Below are 23,631 nucleotides of genomic sequence, written 5' to 3'. Positions count from 1 at the left end.
ATGTACACTTTTAAGGTTGTGATAAACCAAATAAAGTACATTTTGATTTAATGCTAAACCCCATTCTCCTATGGATAAAGGGAAAACCTGTGATACTCGATCAACTAGGCCTAAGAGGATGGCAAGGGAGTGCATCGGGGCAGTAGGTAATTTGGGGGAACCATTGGCTAAGCGAACAAGGAGTGGCCTAGCAACACGGTCTCAGAACAAGGCTAAAGGGAAAAGTAACCAACAGAAGGGAAAATCACCCCGAACTCCTGATCCTGGGGATGCGCAAGGTGTAAATTCTGATGTGACCGAGGAATGTGACATAGGGGTTAGCCAGGTTTTTTGGGAGCGCATGGAATCATTAATATTAACCATCCTCGCTCCATTCTGGACTAAGTTAGGGGACATTGAAGATAAGGTTGCCTGTTTGACAAAAGCCCTTGAAGCAAAGGATAGTACTAATCTATTGAATGCCCCAGGGGAAGGCAGTGAATAGATTATTCATTTAGGTAGCATAGGACCAGGGAGTACTTTGGGCAAGCCATTGACCCTAATGGCTGCCGATAACCTGAACGGTAGAAATCCTATCCCAAATCTACCAACGGTGGATGGGAGTTTGTACTCAGGTGGACAGACACCGTCATCTGGTAATATTCAGCAGGGGACAGCCCAGCAAACTTTCCCACACTCTATAGGTGTCCCACATTTTCAAAGCTTGAATGACCTGTGTGGGTCTTTGAACATCCCCCTAGCTGGTCAAGACAGTGGCCAGAACAGACTAACTAATAACACTTTGATGAAACCTACCCAAGATATTATTGATTTATCACCAGCTATGGGCCCTCTTGTAGTATTCCTGGCTGGTATCCCTTCACTGAGATCAGATCAAACTGAATCCTGGTCTCAGTTAAAAAATAAAATAGTGGACTGGTTGACGAGACATAAAGGCCTTAGGCCTTTTCTAGCGAACAACATTTTGATGGTGCGTAGAGTGGCATGGCTTGGTAAATCACGAAAAAAGATAGGGGGGGAATGTGTTATTGTTAATTTTAGAAGACCTATGATTGCCCAAACAATCCTTGAAGCACAAGATTATTTTTCAACTGCCACTTGTATCGTGGCTCTCCCACTGGGCTACTTTTATAGGCCCTTTGTGAGGTCACAAGGGGAGTTTACTCCGCTTATTGCAGTTTCAAATAGATTTGAGGCTTTGTCCAATTTAGACAAACAAGGTTGACTGCAAGTCATGGATGTACCTACTGTGAAGCAACCAATAATCTGATTATTGGCAGAAAAGGAATCCCCAATCTCAATGCCTGACCTTGAAGTAGTGGTTTCACACCAGATTGTACTGTCAAATCCTGTGAACACAACTGAATTGGAAGTAAAACAAACGGGGCAGATTTTATCCGAGAATAAAGTATAGATTCTTTCATGGAATATTGCTGGGTTACGATCGAACAGAGGGGATACAAACTGGGAGGCTTTTCTGTCAATGCAGCACATTATTGCTCTGCAGGAAACCTGGGACGCAAATGATTCCTACTATCTGGAAGGGTATTGTTCATTTAGAAAAAATGCTGAACCATCTGTAATGGGGAGACCTAGGGGGATCTTTTGTTATTGTTTAGCCTTAAACTATTGTATAGGTCTGAGTTGATAGTGACAAGCTCCCCAAACATCTTAGCTGTCAAACTCGTAGGTGACAATCTTCCAGCCATGTTGGTGGTACATTTTTATAATTCTTTTACAAGAATAGACGATTTGGAGCATTTAAGAGCACTGTCTATTTTTCTGGATAATTATGATGGCAATGATGATACGCCCTACTATCTTTTAATTCTTGGCGATTTTAATATTCATGTTTGTCATTCGAATTGTATGCAAGGTATTGAAGACGAGTATGGCCCACAGGGGGTAACCCATTTTGAACACACGAAGAATGGGGCATATCTGGAGAGTCTTTTATCTGCCTATTATTTGTTTTGCCCAATACAATTGGAAATGTTATGTCCGGTGCCAACCTACACAGGGCAAGGTCATCACAGCATAATTGATTATATTTTAGTATCATGCCCTTTGACAGACTTAATAGGTTCATTTTGCGTCACAGCGATTGGTCTGAGTGATCATAATCCCCTTATCATGGATATTAAAATTCCGGGCCTGGTAAATGTGAAACCTTTGGCACTTATTTCTAACTCTAACATAGCTGCCAAGGATCAGGGTCGAAAGCTACGATGGGAGGTAATTTCCCCAGCCGATTTCCTTGATAATTTATATAGTAGTCAATCTGAGGATTTGAGCTTATGTTTACGTGCTGACTCTGAGCCAACGGTAATCCTAGGTGCCTTTGACTGTTTAACAAAACAGGTAGCGGCCAACTTGACTTCTTGTGGTAAACCAAGGCCAAAGAAATATAAAAACTGGTTTGATCAAGCTTGTATTACCGCACATACTGCACTTCTGGGCGAGTTGAAAGAGCCCGTAACGGACATTAATATAATAACTGAGGCCAGACGGGCATATAAAAATGCAACTAAAACAAAGAAGACCCAGTTACAAGAGATGGCATGGGATGAACTCAGCCAAGCAAGTGTCCTGACAAGTAGTACCCAATTCTGGACAATGATTAACAGCCCATTATTTGATGAGAAGGCTAACACTGTCAATGACTGTCTTATCCCTCCAGAAAGGAGGGTGGAACACTTCAGTGGTCTATACACTGATGTTAGCAATCCACTGCTTACTCCTCATGGGGAAAACATCCATGCCCCAAAATTACATTCACTGTGGAGGAAGCTATTGAGGCGATTGTGTCTACATCAAAGGGGAAAGCGCCAGGCCCAGATGGGGTGCCGGTTGATCTTTATAGGGCAGACCTCACTGTATGGGCGAGGATTTTAACCCTTGTTTTTAATGCTGCGACCGAAGTTGGTTTTCCATTGTCTTGGGCTAAAGCAGTCATAATCCCAATATTTAAAAAGGGCTCAAAAGAGGACCCGACCTGTTATAGGCCAATTTCCCTTCTGGACTCTGCAGCCAAGATTATGGGGAAAGCCGTGCTAGCCCGCCTTACAGACTGGCTGGATAAGAATTGCATTGTCTCGGACCTACAGTATGGGTTCAGACAGGGAAAGGGCACGACGGGCCAATGTCTCAATTTACATCTTGTTATAGGGAAAGACACAGTCGCTAAGCAGGGGGACATCCTTTTAGCTTTTATGGATCTGTCAACTGCTTTCGACTTTGTAAACAGGCAAAATCTGTGGGATTCCGTTTACAGTATTAGACTGGAACCTGCTCTATATTTCTTGGCAGCTATCCATGAAAATACCTCGGCAGAGGTCCGCTATCATGCGAATGGTAGCTTAACAGAAGCATGGCCGGTTAAGCGAGGGGTGCGACAGGGGTGTATTCTTGCCCCCCTGTTGTTTACACAATATATTAACCTGGGAGATGTTTTAACTTCTTCTTATAAGGACGTCCCAAGAGCTGGCTCAAAAATGATCCCTGCATTATTGTATGCAGACGATGCAGTTTTGGTGACAAGGACGGCACGAGGGCTACAATCTCTTTTAGGCTGTTTTATTGATTTTATGGACTCTCTAGACTTAATAACAAATCTTAAAAAGTCAATTGGTAGGGGACGGGCCAAAAAGGTAAAATGTTATTGTAAAAGTCTAGAACTTACGAAAGTTCCGGCCTTTCCATATCTAGGGGTTCTTTTTGATGAAAAAAGATCATGGGTCACGCAGCGTGCACACAAAAAGAACACCCTTGCTAGGGCAACCGGGGCTCTGTTAGGTTTTGGTAGACGGTTAGTTTCTAAGCCACTCCGGCCCTCATGAAAATTTATAACGCCAAGTGTATCCCAATGGGGTTATATGGGAGCGATGTATGGGGCTATACCTCATCTAATGACATTCAAACAGCAGAAAACGTTTTCTTTGGTAAGCTGTTGTCGCTCCCAGCCTCTGCTGCAACTTTTAACATTAATGAGGACCTTGGTGCAGGTTTTATTTCAGATCAGATCACTGTAGCCCCATTATTATGTTGGTTAAGAATCTGGGCACAGCAGCCACCTAATCTAAATCAATTGATTATTCAGGATTGTATGTCCTTAAACAAAGGTCTTGACATTCCGTGGATCCGTTATATCAAGACACAAATGGACTCACTGGGCAGTCCTGATTTGTTTTTGAACCCTAGAGCTCCTGGTAAGATGGCTATTAAAGCTGTGAAGTCTCAATTCCTGAGTAGGGTGATGTTGATAAGGGAGGAAGGGGAATTGGCAAAACCTTTAGTCAGGAGTTTTGTAATGCTGAGTTCAGGTAGAGAAATTCAGCCATACCTGACCTACATAAACAAACATATCATTTGTTTGTATTAACAAGATTTAAGTGTAACATGCTCCCATGACTATTGTTGTTCCAAAAAGGCTTCTCTAAGGAGGGGTCTTTGGGTCCCTGTCCCTGTGATAATTTCTCTGAGCAGAACACTCTTCATATGGTATTTTTCTGTGACTTTTATGTTTTATTACGTAGGAAATGTATCTTGCCCCACTGCTAAAAGGCTGTAACTTCGAGCAAGTTAGGCCAGCGCTAGCCTTCTTGCAGATGCTTTGGTCCACAGTTGTATGTTTTGGGGTAGCTAGTTATATCTCGGGGGCCATCAGGCGCAGGAATAAATTAAAGTTATAGCTCTGACGGTGCACAGACATAATATCGACTCCAAAATATCGTTTGGACAGAATATCGAGTTTTAAATATCGTTTGGACAAAATATCGACTAGACAGAATATCGACAGCCAAAATATCGTTTTTAAGGTAAGTGAAGTAATATCGACTGTAAATAATATAGACAGTGAAAATATCCAAGTATATAATGTAGATAGTAAAAAATATAGTTTTTAAAATAATATTGAATTATTTATAGTGTTTTTATGTTATAATATGTGTGAAAAGTGTCATTTAATTTTATAATTATTTTTAATTAATGATTTTTTTAATTATTGTGTAATTTTATTCTGTAGCGGGTTGTGGGTTTATAGGGGAATAGGGTGGGAAGTAATTTAATTATAATTAATTAAATATGTAAATTCATTAATTGGTAGTAATAATTAATTAATTGGTAATTAAATAATATATGTTAATTATTTAAAATTTAATTGGTAATTAATTTAATTTAATTGATTAATTTCTAATTATGTAAATTAAAATAATGTATTTTCTGTAGCGGGTTGTGGGTTTATAGGGGAATAGGGTGGGAAGTAATTTAATTATAATTAATTAAATATGTAAATTTATTAATTGGTAGTAATAATTAATTAATTGGTAATTAAATAATATATGGTATTTAATTAAAATGTAATTGGTAATTAATTTAATTTAATTGATTAATTGCTAATTATGTTAAATTAAAGGGGTATTTTTAGGGTTCAGGGTCAGTTTTTAGTTTTTGGGTAAAGGGGTATTTTTAGGTTTCAGGGTCAGTTTTTTGTTTTTGGGTAAAGGGGTATTTTTAGGGTTCAGGGTCAGTTTTTAGTTTTTGGGTAAAGGGGTATTTTTAGGGTTCAGGGTCAGTTTTTAGTTTTTGGGTAAAGGGGTATTTTTAGGGTTCAGGGTCAGTTTTTAGTTTTTGGGTAAAGGGGTATTTTTAGGGTTCAGGGTCAGTTTTTAGTTTTTGGCTAAAGGGGTATTTTTAGGGTTCAGGGTCAGTTTTCAGTTTTTGGGTAAAGGGGTATTTTTAGGGTTCAGGGTCAGTTTTTAGTTTTTGGGTAAAGGGGTATTTTTAGGGTTCAGGGTCATTTTTGGGTTTTTGGGGTACATATACAATATTGCCTATTATTTAATTAAATTTTGTTACTATATATATATATGTTTTAAGAAATATGATTAAAAAAATATTATTTATTTACTTTCATTAATTATTTAATTATTAAAAGTTATTTTAAGTATTGTTAAATATATTTTTGTAATTAAATTTTTATATTAATGTAATTAAACATTGTTTTTAGTAAAGTCGATATTTTTTACAACGATATTTTTATAAACGATATTTTGTACTCGATATTTTTGTACTTACCTGTTTGTACATACAAACTCGATATTTTGGTTGTAGATATTTTTTCCTCGATATTTTGGGTAGTCGATATTTTGGTAGTCGATATTATTTCAGTGATCCAGCTCTGACTGTCTTCTCCTTTTTTAATCATGTTATGGAAAATTGCTTTTTTAAATGGAAAATTTGTTGTGTAACAAATCTGTTTATGAAATATAGATCTTTTAAATGGAAAAATTGCTGTATGAGAAACGTTTTAACTTATTTATTTGAACACCAAGTGTCCCTTTTGATGGTGGAATGTGATATATTTGGCTTATGAATTATACCAAATGTTCGCTTATTTGTAATGTGTTATTGTATTATGAAATTGTCCTGTGCTTTGATGGTTTTATATTTTAACCGAATAAAGCTAACTTTTGATTTTGACTTAACAGGCAGCACCTCTCCTGGCTGGGGGCAAGTCTGCATGGCTCTCAGATTTTCAACAAGTAAAGGGTCTACTCCTTATTTCCCTTTAATTTTTAATACAACAAATGTTTTAACGGTTACAATTATGATTGCAGTTGAACCTTCTACTCACTATCCGCGAATCCCCATTACAGCTCTCACTGTTTATGAACTATGAGAATGAGGAAGGACACATCTGGGTGAAGAGGTCAGAGAGTGGGTCAAGCAGCCCACTCTGTTTGAGGAGTCTCAGATTTGTTAAGAAAACAAAGAATGACCGAGAGCGCACAGAATGGGTAAGAGGCAAAAAGTGGGTGAGAGGTACAGAGTTGGTAAGTGAGCACCATGCAAGGAAGGGGGAACAGAATGTGTGAAGGAAGATAGGGCCAGATGTACAAAGCTTTTTTGTGGTTGCCAAAGCTCTGGTTCAATATTTGCGACCATAAAAAATGCACTTTGTATGGGTATTAAATCCATTTTGAGTCAGTAACTTTTTCTAACTCCTGAAAAGGGTTTAGAGATCGATAAGGTATCACTATTTGGAAGAGGCTTCCCTTCCATATGGTGGATCCTGTCTGTATCAATGGTTTGTGACTGAAATAGTGATTGTAAACAATTGAAAAGTTACTTACTGGCAAGTTGGGCCGCTAACCCGTTTGCAAAAGAGAACAGGACCCCTTACCCTTATGAATGTTAAATAAATGCTGGAAGGATGCAGTGGTCCAGGAACCAGTCTACTCTCAAACAACATTTCGAAATGTGTCAAAACAATGTTTTAAATGCAGCCTTTTTTCTTTAAGGAAAATGAGCTTCACTAAAAAATATTTACATTTAAAAAATCATCACTTACATGCTGACCCTCTTACTATTTATCTTTAGCAGTAGCTTCCTTCCGTTCAACCTTTTATTATTAGTTTTTTTAATCTTAACCACTTGCCCTTTACCGTACCTGCCTACTTACCCTTACATTTAACCACTTACTCATCACATCTTGACCTCTACCCTTACCTTTAACCCCTTACCCTTCTCCCTTTCCCTTACCTTTGCACTTACCTTTGTACTTGCACATCTTAACCTCTACCCTATCCTTAAACCTTTACCCTTAACCTCTTACCCCCAACCACTTAACTTTATACCGTTCACCTCTTTCACCTCAACCCAGTGGTTTTAAGACCTTTCAATTGTGGGACCCCACTTTTGTAAATAATTTCAATGTGCGACCAAACTGACAAAAATATTGATTCACAATTAGTCTATGTAATTGGCAACTCTAAACGAATTCATTCAAATTTTGCAGTGATGTTCAGTTATCCATTATAAAAATGCAGCAGGTCTCTAAAGTGTTAAAGTATCCACAGAGTGATCCTTAAGCAGAAATGTGTGGGTGGGACTTTGAGAGTTATTTGCACCCCTCCCCCTTACACTGACTCATAGCCCAGACAGAAGTGACAAAATAAATTATAATGATTTGTCATTCTTTTTTTCACTAAAAATACAACATTGTTTTCATCATGATGCTCCACTTGGCCAGAGCCTGTGCCACCCTCTGATCAATTAAAGTCTTTTAGGGCGACTCCCCACCACTTGTAAAATCTAACCCCTTACTATTTACCCCTTTACCGATTTTGCCTATCCCTTATGAATAACCCCTTTCACCTTCCCTTTAACCCCTTATGCTCACGGATTACCCTTAATGTTATCCTCCTACATTAATCTTAACCCCTTAACTTTAACCCCTATTTACAAACTTAACCTAGTACTCTAATACCCTAAGCACATTATTCTTACCTCTAACCCCTGCCCCTTACCCTTACATTTCACCCCTTAATATCCTTACTCTCAATGCTTACCATTGTTCCTACCCCCTTGTCCTTACCCTTTACTCCAGACTCCCTTACCCTTAATCATTTACTATTATCCTCACCCGCTTACCCCTACTCCTAACATTTTCTAAAAAATATTATACATTTTTACGCTATTACTTTTATTACACAGAAATGAGAAACATTGAGGAAAATGAGAGAAAGATCAAGGGTGATGAGATACACATTGGGATAAAAAGACTCATGGTAGGGGTCAACACGATAAATCATTGATGAATAGTATAAGGCACATACCACGCCGCCACACTTTGTTTAGCTAATAAAGCGTATAAACATTGAACTTCACAATTGAGGGAAAACATGAGGATTCATCACAGGAATTCACAATACAAACTGGAAACCTTTAACTTGTGGTATCTTTATGATACTGCTTGTTTGCTGTTCCCGGTCAATTTCATTATATTTTGTGGAAACCATGGTTTATGTTTGTGCACCATAAACACTGATGTGAGCTACGTAGCATACTCATAGTTCTTATGTATTGGATTACTGTTAGAAAATATTGTCTATCTCTATAAAAAATAAATAAATGAACAAAGAAAATAAATTATTCTCATTACACATAAAGACTCAATGGCCTGTTTTCAGTTTGTGGTTTAGCTATTGAGGTAAAACGGAAGTAACCTGTTTTTGAAAAATGGTAGGGGAAGTGGGAAAGACCTTTTGCCTGCTGAAGGATGTTCGGCCCAAGAAGGACTTTGATCTGCTTGCCATCTGCAACCCACCTTCTTTTACAGCTAACTATGGGGGTAACTGAACCTGAGCCTCTAATATTTGCCATCTAACACAATAAATAACTCTGATTTGAGCTGAGTGCAAAAGAACAGAGGAGATGCCTAGGATGAGGACCGAGAGTTTTCACAGCCAAGCGCACACATGTAGTGGGACTCTCTGGAGTAAACAAGTATTATTTATTTTAGTTTCATTTCATAATTTTATTTGCAAGCAAGTACGTTTAGGGGAAAGAACCAATCCTGTTATTCAGGCAACTTCAAATGAAGTTTCTCTGTCTTTTAACAAGGCTCTTTGGCATGCCATCTTCATTATCGTGAGTCATTTAGGAGAGTTTAGGAAGCAGGGGTTGGAGATCTTTATCTTGGAATAATGATTACTAAGGAGTTATTCTGGGCTGTTCAAGGGAAGATGCTTAAAATTGCCTTCTTAACAAAATTGTGGATTTCTCTAAAAAGAAAATCAATGGAAGTGTAATGCATCCTAGGTGAAGCGAGAAAACTCGCTTCTGCTATGAAGAAGTGTTGCTAAAAAATAATTGACTCCAAATAGTTAATTGGTCTGACTGAGTTCAGATTTAGGTTGATTTTAAAGTATTAGCCTTGATTTGATGGCAGGAATCAGAGCCATTTGGTAATCCTTTGAGTCCTATCTGCAGCTACCTATGTCCTACATTTTATTAGCAATTCAGCGTTTTGGCATTTGTATGTAACGCCCTGGAACAAGAAAGGCCCAACAGCAAATGAACAAGAGGAGATGATAAGTAGGAAGCAAACAGGGTTACTGGATGTCTGGGTAGGACAGAAGGGGGTCGGGTACGGCAGGGTAAAATGCAACATTGAACAAACTTTTTTTTTTTCATTTCAAGAGGATTTTATTGAGAGAAATAATGATCCAAATAATATCCAACAAAATACAAAGAGGCGATACATTCCAATATGAGAAAAAACATGAAACCATGGGTAATATCTGATCAAGAACGAAGCTCAATGTAAGTAAAATTGGATAACAGGCACCTAAAATGAAGGTAATGAATTGAGCCAATAGAGGGATACAATTTTCAGAACGTAGAACGTATCAGTCCCTAAGATGAGAATAGGGGCAGGGGAAGGTAATAGGAACCACAGGAAGAAGGAAGAAGAGCAAGGAAAAAAGCAGCAGAAAGAAGGAACGGGATGAGAGGACAGGAAAGAGGAAGAAAGAAAGAAGGACTCCCACAGGAACAACCCAATGTAACGCCACTACCAGACGAAAATTAGGTAGACATAACAGCAGGAAATGGAGGGACTACCCCATTCGCAGAAAGTTCCATATATTCATCCAGAGTTGCCCAAACCCCACTAGAGATGGAAGGTGACAGGTGTGCTAGATCTACTGAGGTGTGAGCACTGCGTAAGAAGGAAACCCATGCCCACCAAGTATGATAGGAGACAGACGAGAAAGACTTCCAATCCATAAGGATAACTTTGATCGCTACAGATAAAAGAAGGTCTAACAGTTGTAATTGTAATGGATCAAGGGGAAGAGGCGTAGGAGCCGCCCAGGGGCCTAAAATAACTAAAGGAAAAGAGAGCTGGAGCTCAACGTCAAAGATAAGAGACAAATGTTGCTGGATAAGGTCCCAGAAAGATTTAAGTAAGGAACAGTTATAGAACATATGTGGAAAATCACCTGCCTCAACGCCACAACTCCAACAGAGGTCATCCTCTTTAAGGTTGAGAGAGTGAAGACGTACCGGAGTCCAGTGGAGTAGATTGATCGAGAAAAACTTGGATTGTATTAAGGAAGGAGCTATTTTGTTACGTAACGCTAGTTTGCCAATGGATTGCCAAGCTTCGGAGGAGATACGATCCGTAATATTGTGATCAAAATGACGCGACCATTTTTGCTGCGCAACCGTCTGATCAGGAAGCGAAGTAGAGGATAAAAACCTATATATGTGGGAAGCAACATGACCCGCTTTGAGCCAGATAGAAAACAGTGAGATGGTGGACGAGGAGGGGTGAAGACGAGTTTTCGAGATCGCAACCTTGATTTTAAGAAAAGTATAGAAGTCTAGATTTGTTAGAGAGTATTTGAGCGCTAAGGTAGAGAAAGGTAAGGGCTCACCAGACTCATTATACAGATGTTGTACAAGAGAGACACCTTTCATCGCCCAATACGACATGAGAGTGGGAGTGATATTGATTTTAATTTTGGAATTACGCCAAATGGAAGACCATCTAGTTTTGTGCAGAGGAAATGCCATCTTCCTGTCCACTTTCTTAATTGCGACAATTGTATCAATAATGATAGATCGGGAGAACAGAATATGTAGAGTGGAAGTAGTACAAAAAGAGGCAAGTGGTAAGGGAGCAGCTAAATCCTGTTCTATGCGTAGCCATAGAGGAATATGACGGGTTGGGGGAGAAAACCATAGGGCACCTTGAGAGGCCAAAAAAGCAGTCTGGTATTTTTCCCAATCCGGGAAGTTGCAACCTCCCATATCACAGGGTCTACGTAAATATTTGTATGCTAACCGAGCCCGTTTTCCGCTCCATAAAAATTTGGAGGTGATACCATCGATTTCCCGAAAAAAAGAGTCAGATAATTTAATCGGAATCATGGAAGAGACAAAATTGATAATCGGCGTGATCATCATTTTAAGGGTTTGTAGGCGCCCCCACCATGAAATATGTTTTGGAGACCATGTGTCCAGAAGACGACGAACTTTAGCCAGCGTTTGAGACTCATTATACGTAACCGTGGTATGTAGTGTCGAACAGAAATAAATGCCTAGATATTTGAGATGGGTAGCTTGCCATTTAAAGCCAGCCAAACCCATATGCGCAGGAAAGCAATAGGCATTTAAAGGGAACATTTCTGTCTTGTCTTTATTTAGGGTATATCCCGAAACTTTAGAAAACAATGAAATGGTGTCAGAAATAGCAGGAATGGCTAACGCGATATCGTCCGAGAAAATGAGAACATCGTCAGCGTAGGCTGCAGTTTTAAGACAATGAGGGCCAAAAGAGAACCCTTTGATATCAGGGTGTAAATCAATCAGCCGAAGGAGAGGATCGATAGATAACAAAAACAAGAGAGGGGATAAGGGACATCCTTGTCTCGTGCCCTGGCAAAGATTAAAAAAAGAGGATGTAGAACCATTAACTCTAATATTAGCTTTAGGTTGGGAATACAAAGACATTACCATGTTAATAAATGATTCCCCAAGGTTATGTGCATGTAAGACAGCTCGAAGAAAAGGCCAAGAAACCTTATCGAAGGCCTTCTCCGCATCGAGGGCCAAGGCCGCGGCAGGTAATTGGGATCGCTTGGCCGCCCCAATAATATGGCAGAAAGTGCGAATATTGTCTCTTGCTAGCCTACCTTTAACAAAACCAGTTTGGGAGGGATGGACTAAGTTGGGAATAAAGGATTCTAGACGTTTAGCCAAGATTTTAGCAAAAATCTTCGCTTCCATATTGAGAAGCGAAATAGGGCGGAAATTCTTAGGGTCCGAATGGTCCTTCCCCTCTTTTGGGATCACCACTATGGTGGCTTCGGCAGCCGTACCAGAGACAGAACCATTACGAACAAAAGCGTCAAAGACAGCCTGCAACTTAGGAACAAGCAACGGGAGAAAGGTTTTATAAAATAAGATCGGATAACCATCAGGGCCCGGAGCTTTCCCCGACCGGGTGGCCTTGATGGCAGAAACTATTTCCTCAGGTGAAATAGGTTCATTTAGAGTGGAGCGATCGTCCTCAGAAACTGATTGAATCGGAATTGATTTTAAAAAATCTTGGCATTTATCAAAAGAGGCTTGGTTAGAGGGGGTATACAATTTGTTATAAAAATCACGAAAAACTTCAAGAATTTCCTCAGTTTGGAATTTTTTAGAGCCATTATGATCTTTAATAGAGGAGATCTGAGAGGATTTAGAGGAAGAGTCTTGGAATTTTAAAGTAGCAGCCAAAAGTTTGCCAGCCCGATTCTTTAAGAGTAATTTTTTGGACTTTTGTGCTTGGAAACCAATATGAGCTCTTTTAGTGACAATTGTATTATATTTGTATTTTAGAAGCTTAATTTGTTGTAGGAAAGTCGGATCTTTAGTATGTCTAAAGGACGCCTCCAGAGTCTTGATTTCAGATGATAAATCAGTAAGTTCTTTTTTAATCGCTAAATTGCGTTTGGACATGCATGCAATAACTTGGCCTCGGAAAGTACATTTAAAAGAGTCCCAAAGAATTATTGGAGAAGATACAGAAGCCTCATTTTCACGGAAAAAAGTGTTTATATCCTTGGAAAATTCTTCCACTTGGGTAGAGTCATATAACACCTCCGTATTAAGTCTCCAGGAACGACCACGTGGTTTCGGAGCAAAGGACGACAGCGTAAAAGTGACCGCAGCATGGTCGGAGATGACAATGGGATGTATAAGTGGGGAAGTAGAAGCTGCGACAAGAGAAGAGTGGACTAGAAGATAATCAATGCGCGAGAATGAGGAATGAGGGGAGGAAAAGAAAGAAAAGTCACTGCCAGTGGGATTATGGAGACGCCAAATATCATGCAATTGAGCAATGGAACACATGTTAAGCATCTGTTTGTGTGCTTTAGGCGGACGAAACTGAAATGCGGAATTTCTGTCCAATAAAGGATCCATAGGTAAGTTAAAATCCCCACCAACAATAAGATTACCCGCATGTGGGGTATCATGCAATTTTTTAGAAATGGATTTCCAAAAAACAGGGCTATCAATATTCGGAGCATAGATATTCATAACAAACAGATCATGTTGTCCATCTGATAGTTTAGATAAGAGCCATCGACCATCAGAGTCGTGCTCAGAAGAGAGAATCGATAAACCCGAATTTCTCGAAACCAACGTAACCACACCATTGCGTTTACCAGATGCATCCGAACAAGACACATCCGACACCCATTCTTTCTTCAAGAATACCGCTTCTCTACTAGTGATCTTAGATTCTTGAAATAATACTAAGTCCGCTGAGAGAGATTTACAATAGTCTAAGATTTTAGACCGTTTGACCGGATGGTTTAAACCCTTAACATTAAGGGATAATACATTTAAACCTGGCATATAACTGATGGGGATACACACGAAGGCAACAATGATAACAGAGAAAGGACGAAGTACAAAAATATAGTAGACCAACCACAAAACAAAATAGATGTTACGGGAGCAACCATGTGGGAGAACCATGAAAAAAGAAAAGCCAGAAGGAGAGAAGAAAGATTAGAAAAGAGAGAGAAACGAGGCAGAGGGGGAGGTCTAAAATAGACCCATATCATGCAAGGGAGAACGTGGAAAAGGCGAGTCGAAGACCCGTACTAGGAGCAAAAATTGGTAAAGAAGAATAGCCCATTATGAAAAAAAGAACAACTGTCAGTGAGCTAAAAAGCAATAGATAAACCATACACATAGAAACACATTTCATAATGAGATACTATAATGCTAATAGAAGAAAAATACCACTCAGAATATATTAACAGTACCCCAGCAAGCGCAAGAGCATGACTTAAATAACAATACTATAAAACGTAGGAAAAGCTTAATTATGTACGAAACATCTTAAAAAAACAAAAGCATATATCATTTTGTGACTAGAGGAACAAAAATGTGTTGAAATCGCATATGAATCATATAAAACACCTAATTATAACTATACTATAAAATGGAGGTACATAAGAGAAAGAGAAAAAAAAAAAAAAAAAAGGTGTATGAGAACAGCATGTAGAAAAGAGGAAGAAACCGAGAGGAAAGATGAAAAAAGAGCAGAAAGACAAAGGAGAAGTCTACACACGATACTACAATGCTACATAGTGTAATGCAAATATAATACAAGATGCTATTGAGAGAAGTAATAATACTTGAATTATAGACACTAAATCTGCAACTAATAACTATAAAACGAGCAGGTAAACTAGTAAGTAGAAACAGCAACAATATAGGTGAAATACACCGTAATAAAAATAGATAGGAGCAAGAAAGAGGGAGTTGAAAAAGAGATACAAATACGCACGAAATCAGAGAAGACGGGTAAAGGAAAGAAGAAGAGAAAATTGAAAGGATCTACAAGAAGTTCCTCGAAGGATAATGAAGAGAAAAAAGAAAGAGAGGTCAGAAACTAGTAAGAAGGAGATCCATCAGAGTAGTATAGAAAGAAGAACAGAGATAGGACATACAATAGCGGAGGTGTAGATCAACATGAAAACATGACTGGAGAAAAAAGAGAAGGTAACCATCCAGAAAAAGACATAACCAGAAGTAAAGAGAACAACAAATCAGGTCCCTGAGGCCCCAGGAGTCTGCGTCGTTGCTCTTTGAATCTCCATCTCTATCTCCTCCTGGTTGTCCAAGAACGTTGTCAAGTCTGCCGGTTCATCGAAGATTCTGGAACGCCCTTTATATGTAATGCGAAACTTGGATGGACCAGAAAAGGAAAAGGGAATGCCCAAGTCAGTGAGACGTTTCCGAAGATTCAAGAAACCTTTCCGTCTTATGACCGTGTCTCTGGCAAAGTCTTGGGAAATGGATATGCGATGACCCTCCCAGTTGAGTTGTTTAATCTTGCGCATATGGGACAAAATCAGCTCAGTGTGTTGATGTCGTAAGGGCTTAAAAATGATTGCTCTTGGCTGGGTGGCTGCCTTAGAACGGAACGTTGGAACACGGTGTGCTCTTTCAATCTCAAAGTCTCTGTGGAAAGATAATTGAAGTGTATCAGGAATCCAATGAGATAAGAACTCAATCATGGAGGAGGATGATTTCTCTGAGTCCTCCGGAAGGCCAAAAATACGCAGATTAGATCTCCTATTACGGTCCTCCTGCTCCGTGAGGTCTCTGCGCATCGCCGCCATAGACCGCTCCATTTGAGAGAGGGACCTGGATTGCTTTTGCATACCATCCTCTGCGGAACTTATCCGAGTTTCTGTCGCTGATACACGTAGAGAAAGGGTTTTAAAATCATTTCTGATAGCAGACACTTCCACTTGTAGTAAGTCAGTGTTAGTTTTGGTTGACTGCGCAATATCATGAACCTCATTAAGGCGCGCCAATATGGTGTCCAATGTGGAAGTATTATCCGCCTGAGGTGATTCAGGAGTCGGAGAGACTGACTTAAGTCGCTTCAAAGATGTGCCCGGGTCCTTAGAGTCTTTGGTGTTCAAGGAGCGACTCATAATGACAGTGTTGTAGCAGAAGACTAACAAAAATACCCCTGAAATAGAGTATAGCACCAGAGTTGCGCAAAATAGTCAGAAAACAGTAAAAAAAGAGGCAATTCACGCTCAAAACACGCTACGCTAATCTAGCGGTTGAAATATGAGCATAAATAGGAATACACCTCAATATATCGACATGAGCATCTCAATGAGTCAGTTAAGAGAGAAACAAAAACTGTGAGCAGCTTCGAACCCAGCCAAGCAGCAAGAAGTAACATTAGAAAAAAAGCATAAATGTTACCATTGTATCCGTTGTGTGAAGAAACCCTTAGACAGACACGAAAGACTGTTAAATTGTATCCGCGGCGGCGCCTCAGATGACAGATGACAGGAGCGTCATACGCGGCAAAATGGCGGCCGCTCCTCAGGAATGCGAGCGCCTGCGAGGCATGAAGCAGAACGCATACTTCCGATGATTTAAATCGCGGAAAAACAGCGTCGTGGAGCTCAGCACATGTTCCGCCGTAGGTGTGTGGTTTTTCCGGTCAAGAGGGCACGAAGAGACAAAGAGAAACGCTCGACGGGATCAACTCACCCCGGAGCTCAAGCGCAACACGCCATACCACAGCGGCGCGCAAGCCACGCCCCAACATTGAACAAACTTTTAAGTTCAGTCTTGCACAGACGTCTCCACTGACTAGGACTTGAGCTGGTTAAAATACACATTCATCAGGTTAATAAAAAGTCACCGGGTTTTCCATGGCTCATCTCTCAAACTTTAGGTTAGTGATAGCCGTGCTTTTAATTTTGCAAGTTTTTTTCATCCTGGTTGTGCTGGGGGGCAGAAAGCTTTGCAAGTTTGCTTAGTTTTGTGCAAGTTGTAAAATGGTCACCCTGTAAGTACAATGTACTGTCTTCGAAGGATGTTCTGTTAGCTTCTCTCCTTGCAATAGTGGTGGTGGGCCTTTAGTTATATCACTCTTTCATTCTCCTCTTTGTCCCCCTCCTGGTCCCCTGGGGAGGTTTAGCACCCTCTGTGGTTTAAAATTGGGTGCTAGGATGGATTCCCTTGACAACCTGCTTAGGTGTACCCAGCTGGAGGGCCTATTGGCCCTTTCAGGGTACCCTGTGGCTAATCTAAACGGCAAAAGGGTCAGTGTGACGTGAGATTTAATTGGACATGTCATAGCATGTGGATGCTATTTTCATCCCACTGTTAAAATTACTCCTAAAAAAGGCCCTTGTCCAACTCATCAGCTAGAGGGGGTGTGATTGCTATACTGTAATCATCAGATTGTGAGAATTTTGTTTTAAGCGCCAGAAAGCTATGTAATCATTCCTAGAGGGCCTCATTCAGGAAGACTCCTGGTCACAGTAAAAGCTGCAGTCTTGTCTATTGATTGTTTCATTTGAGTCAAGGAACTTTCAGGAGGAGGTGGGGCCCATTTGCTAAGATGAGGCTCAGGTCCTGTCACTCAGCTGACCATGTGATGCTTTTCTGCTTCTGGGCTGGTCTGTTTAAAGTGATGATGGGTTTCGCCGTGCCTAGCGAGAGTGCATCTTTGTTGCATGCCACTATGTTGGTCAGTTATTAAAAAAAATATTTCAACTTAAAATGTAATGAAATTTTCAGTTGTGATATGGTAAAGTTTGGGACACATTCATCAATTTTTTTTGGCAACTTCCTTTTTATATCATAAGGTTTTACCGGTCGCTAATTTACTCATATCCACCAAATCACGAATGATTTGAAGTGTTTTAGACTCGAGCTATATTTAATGTATTTTTTTTCTATTAGAAGCCTGTTGAAAGGTGAAATTGTTTTAGACCGGGTTAAGCAATGCTTGGCATCATCATCATATCTGTGTGTAAATTAGTCTGAGTAATATTACAGGTGAAAGTATCATTGTTTACAACGGCACTGATCTGTACCATCGAAATATTAAACATTATTCTGGATGCAGATTAGTTGAGGTGGGTTGGCTGAATTTGATTTACTTTAGTTAGATCTCATCATCACTGTATTTAAGGTTTATGGGATTTTCAATACATCTGCGTGCATGTTTGGTAGTTGTTTTGCGACGTTCTTAATCATTGTGTATTATAAAGGCTCTAGCGACACAATATAGATTTTAAGTGCATTTTTCTTTTTATTACATGCAACTACGATTTTTAAAGTGCATTACACCATTTTCTTTTTCTCGATCCTGCCAAGAATGGCTTGCAAATGAAACTTATGTTGATATCGTTTTTCTTTTTTTCTTTTAGCTATTGTTGCCTGCAATAGGAAAACTGGATTTAATATATGATAAGCATTCGATCTTAAACTTCGAATCCCTTACAACACATCAAAATAAGAGCATGAGCTATATTTAAGACTTTCTTTGAGAAAACCGAAATAAATACTCACCAAAGGAGTCAACTGCCCCTGCACCAAGGTCACAGCTAAAAGGACGAGCAGCAGCATCTTGCCTATTTCCTTTCAAATGTACCCAGTGTAGCCATCCAAACCCTTTTTATAGAAGTGCGCTGTGGGTTGGAGAAGACCAGCAAGGTTATCTCTTGTGCGTGATGAAATTGGAGCTGAAAATGACATATTTGCACATTGCAGGACCACTTTACTGCTGGTGCCGTCAAACAGGATCCACTCGATAAGATAAGGACACCATCTGCAAAAGCTCAAAACTCACTTTCCTAATCCTCCTCTATGCCCAATTCATGGGTTGTAAAACAACAAGCACTGGCAAAGGCAACAGGTGTGGATTATGATTGAAACTGCCTTGAGGGGTTTGTGTTTAGAAATACTCCGCCTCATTCAGCGAGTGACGCTCCACTATAAGCATTTAGGGGCAGATTTACAATAACTGGCGCATCCCCAGGGATGCGCCAGTTATTGTGCGCCGCAGCTCCGCCACCCATGATGCGCCACATTTACAATGCGGCGCACCATGGGGCAAAAACAGCACAGATGCGTGACACATCTGTGCCGTAAAGGTGCGCATTGCTGGAGTTGCGTCGCAAGCGCGGCGCAGCTCCAGCAAGGCTCAGGGGTGCCCTATCTGTCCAATGCTGCGTCAAGCCTTACGCCTGCTTCAAGCAGGCGCAGGGTTTTGACGCAGCATTGTCCTAAAAGTGACTGAGTGAAATTTTGTAGATTTCACTCAGCCACTTTTGCGAGGCGCACCTGCCCCGGAACGCCCACCCTGCGCCGGAACGCCCACATGTGGCGCAGGGCTTTAAAACGTGACTCATCTGCCTAGATGTGTCACGTTGTAAATGGGTCGCAGGGATGCGCCACGTTTACGCCCCCATTGCGTGACGCAAACGTGGCGCAAGTCCAACATAAATCTGCCCCTTAGATGCAATTCATTTCAAAATGGATTATCATCTAGGCTTTGTGGCCATTCACAGTTTGTACCTGCCATGTACTCTCTAGGGATCCACTACCATTAATTGTAGATAACTACTTACAAGCTGATTCCCTTTCTCAGCCTCTCGTACCACCAACTTTTACCTGATCGGCTCTGTGTATCGACATCTAAAAATCAGTATATATATGTCTCTTTTGCTATATCTGAGCGTATGCGGAAGGAACATCCATCTTTCGAGTATGAGCCTGCTTTTAATGCTTTAGAAAGTATTGTTTCTTTAATTGAATAGGTGTTAAAGTTTATAAGGATTTTTCTGGGCTTGTCTCTATTAGGATTCCGTCTAAAGGGATCCCTATGTATTTGTTGACAGTCCTGCTGGAGGTCTAGGTCCCTGACTTAAGGTATCAGCTCTTTTATCAAATTTAATAAACTCTTTCAGGTTCTCGCCTTCTTTTCACTCGGGATGTTAAGAAACCTTAAATTATTCCTACTAGAATTATTTTCTAATATTTCAATCCTCACCTTGAGAGCCTTCTCTCTCTCCTTAACATTTTGGATTTCTTAGCTGTTACCAGCTACCTCCCTTTTCATTTGTTGTGAATACGTTTCCAAGTTTCTAATCCTATCGGTTAAAACCTTTAGCTTACTTTCAAGACTCTTACAAGCTTCGCAGATTTTTGCTTGATTTGACTCTGACATTGCAAATCTGTTTTTTATCTCTTCCGAAAGTGTGTGCAGTAATTGCCAGGTGTTTTCCTGCCTCGTGGAATATGGTCGGGTACCCTCCACAGGTGGAAGTGTGGACACCCTTAGTTCGATGGGGGGGGGGGGGATGTTATTTCAGGGTGTACTGTTTCTTCTTCCAGAACCTGAAACCTGTTAGTTAAGGATAACTCCTGGGTAATTCCAGCTTTATGTTGTTCCACGTTGCTAGTGCCACCCGGGGGACCTAAAGCACATGTATAGCTGGAAGGTGTAACTTCGCCCCACCCCCCGACCTTAAAAAAATGACCTTAATGAGGGTGTCATTTTAATTTTAGTTCTAATAATCAGTATGTATGGACCAGTTATCCGAAGACAAACACATGGATTGCCTTTTAGGTTATCAAGCTATAGCTTTCCAATGTGTGCCTCTCCTCAGCACCTTCTGGAAAAACTAAATACACTGATTTGTCTCCAAAAGATGTTTAATATTAAGTTAAGTCAGACCACCATGGACCAGGGACCTGGACAATGCCTTCCACCTGACACAGTCTAGAATCTAATCCTTCACCTCCATCTTGTCACATGGTATTAGTGGATTCCACCACCCACATCATTCCCAGCGACAACACGTGCCCCCTCACATAATAATGAAAAAGAAAAGAATGAACAAAAAATAATGTCTCAACTGAAATGTATGTGTGTTTCGCATGATCACTCTAATAGCCCATGCAAGAACAGGACAACAACCCTTGAAGATGCATAATCATTCATCCAAACAGAACTCCTCTAAATGTTTCTGAACATGCTCACAAGTTGGTTCCGCTTAAGGCATCATGTTCCCCTGTTCACAAATGCAGCTCTCCTAATACACCCAATCCACCACTGTCTTCCCTTTCTTAACACTAATGCCCATGGTTCCCCTGAATACAACTCCAAAGCACTCTTCTTCACAAATCTATGTTTATTTACGAGAATCTTCTCAAACACCCTCCATTATGCCCTCTTCGATTTGTAGCTATTATCAAATCATCCTTTGCAATATTTCCAGTATCTCCCAGTCTTTTTACAAAGCAGGTCCTTCTGAACAATACTTCTTTTCTCTCCACTCCTCAACCACACGGTTTCCATCTTGACTCTGCCAACTGATCTTTCAGGTTAAGAAAAGGGGAAGCAACAGTCACACTGTTTAGCGTAGTCCGTTGAGCCCACACAGTTCCAACAAGACATATGGCAAAAGTGCCCTTAGCTCTACTGCTTTTCCTACAGCATTTGACCAACTTTTTCCTGCTATCCACATTTGAACAACCTGTTCATTTTGTCCATCTGAGGAGAGTACAACACAATTTTTAAATGAGTGATACCCATTTCAACGCATGCATCTCCTTAGAAGTGAACTGTACTCCATTGCCAGTTATGGTGACTTTGGTCATACCCTATACCAAATTACTCCTTCTGATATTCCATTACACTATTAGTTGTGACTGAGCTCAAAGATCTTGGTGTGACCCATTTGGTCACTTAATTCACCAGCAGCACCTCAAACCTTAGAGAGGTTTACAACAGATCAAGGATTTTCACCTTGGGGCATCCAGCACCTCACCTATTGAGAGGGGAGCATCACTTATAATTTTAAATTTGTCACACTTCACTCACAGCAAAGCTCCTCACCAACATCTCTATTGTTTGATGCATTCTAGGCCAGCAGCCCTGTTCCCTAACACAAAACTTAGCCAAATTCGTGCCTAGAAAACTTTCCTGCAGCAACTTTACAATCTTTTCTCTGACACCACCGGGAAGAACCCATTTGTCTCTCCTGCACAATTCACCATTATCTATACAAAGCTAATTTCTTACACTCCAGCAGTAACTTTCCAGTTCTGACAGAAATGCTTTAATCTTCCTTCATTTTCTCTTCAATAGACAAACTAGAAAAACAGTAAGTACCTTAGTATTTAACCTGGGCAAATATTCCACTACAAACTTGAACTGCCTAACTTCCTCTGTCCACCTGCTGATTCCTGGTGTGACTCACTTACTCCATTTGCATGAACACATGTTCATCAAGGGTTGATTATCATTTCTAACCGTGAAAGGTTTGCTAAGGAGGAGGGATGCTAAATGTGTAAATGCCCTTAAAAGGCCTGTAACTTTTGCTCTGCCACTGAGTATCTGGCTTCCCTTTCTTTATGAGCAGGAGAAGCAAATTATAATAGTTCCACTTCCCATCTTTCATTTGGGAAAATGCAGCACCCTGCCAAGCAAACTGGCATCTGTTGTCAACACTGCTGTTAATCTATGCTCATAAAAGGCCATTTTACCCATACCCATTGGGCCTGCATCAAACACACCCAGACAGTCCTTTGAAAATTAATATCTCAACGCAAATACTATGCAAGCAAGTTTATGAAAACAATTGAGTAAATCTGGACAGTAATAATGGCACTGGTTCCTAGGAAAGGGTGCCTTGAATATGGACCTCACTAGGGATGGTGGGACACATTAGCAACAACTTGCGATAATTATCACAAACTGCGCTTTTTTTATCGCCTCCTATCGCTGGACTTTATCGCAGAGATAACTCAGTATTATCAAAGTTTATCTCCACGTCGATAAAAAATCCAGTGATAGCGGCGAATCCCATCTTTAACGTGAGATTTCCAGCGATAAAAATCCTATTGCTAAGAAAAATCTCGCTAATAGGCAGGTGGGGACTTGGTCCTAGAATCCACCTCCCATTGACTATTATGGCTAAGTCAGGTTTTTAGCAGGTGCAAAATCCTGGTGCTAATCGCTGTTCGCGTGCATTTTTTCATAGCGTCGCGGGTATTGCTAATAGGCGATAGCTGTGTTAGCGACTGCTTTCAGTCACTACCAGTTTGGGTACACCCACTTTGCATGTCATTAGTGATAAATATCGCTGACATGCAAAGCGGGCACCAAACCGGTGGCTATCACCTGGAAGCTGTCGCTAACTGCTGTCAGCAACAACTTGGTAATTGGGCGATATAAAATTTGCCGCTTTAGCGGCAAAAAGTGCAGCTAAAGCGGCGATACTGCCCTTGCTAATATGCCCTGGTATCTCCTAGATAGGACACTGTTACCTTAGCACATAAAAATCTGCACTTCTCCCTCCTACCCTCAAGGCCACCTTTTCAAGTCTCTTCAAATCTTCCATCAGTGGTTTGTTATGTTCCCCTTCTGCTTTCCATGCACCAGGATGTTATCCTTAATGAAGGCCAACTGTTTAATTCCTTGTAAGCCCCTGCTCTCTG

The 23,631-nt window shown here is 40.4% G+C and overlaps 1 protein-coding gene across 1 annotated transcript in view; it reads right to left on the bottom strand.

Moving 5' to 3' along the window:
• LOC147692409 (olfactomedin-4-like) overlaps positions 1–18,750 on the bottom strand; it is a 182,507-nt gene extending 163,757 nt beyond the window's left edge. The window contains exon 1 of the mRNA XM_086939526.1: positions 18,694–18,750. Within this exon, the coding sequence (XP_086795652.1) occupies positions 18,694–18,750 (57 nt within the window). The remainder of the gene's footprint in view (positions 1–18,693) is intronic.
• Between the last annotated feature and the right edge of the window lie 4,881 nt (positions 18,751–23,631).

The sequence above is a fragment of the Lissotriton vulgaris genome, chromosome 9, assembly GCF_964263255.1.
Source record: "Lissotriton vulgaris chromosome 9, aLisVul1.2, whole genome shotgun sequence".
NCBI lineage: Eukaryota > Metazoa > Chordata > Amphibia > Caudata > Salamandridae > Lissotriton > Lissotriton vulgaris.
Note: the sequence above shows the minus strand (reverse complement) of the source record. Positions and strands in the feature narration are given on the sequence as shown.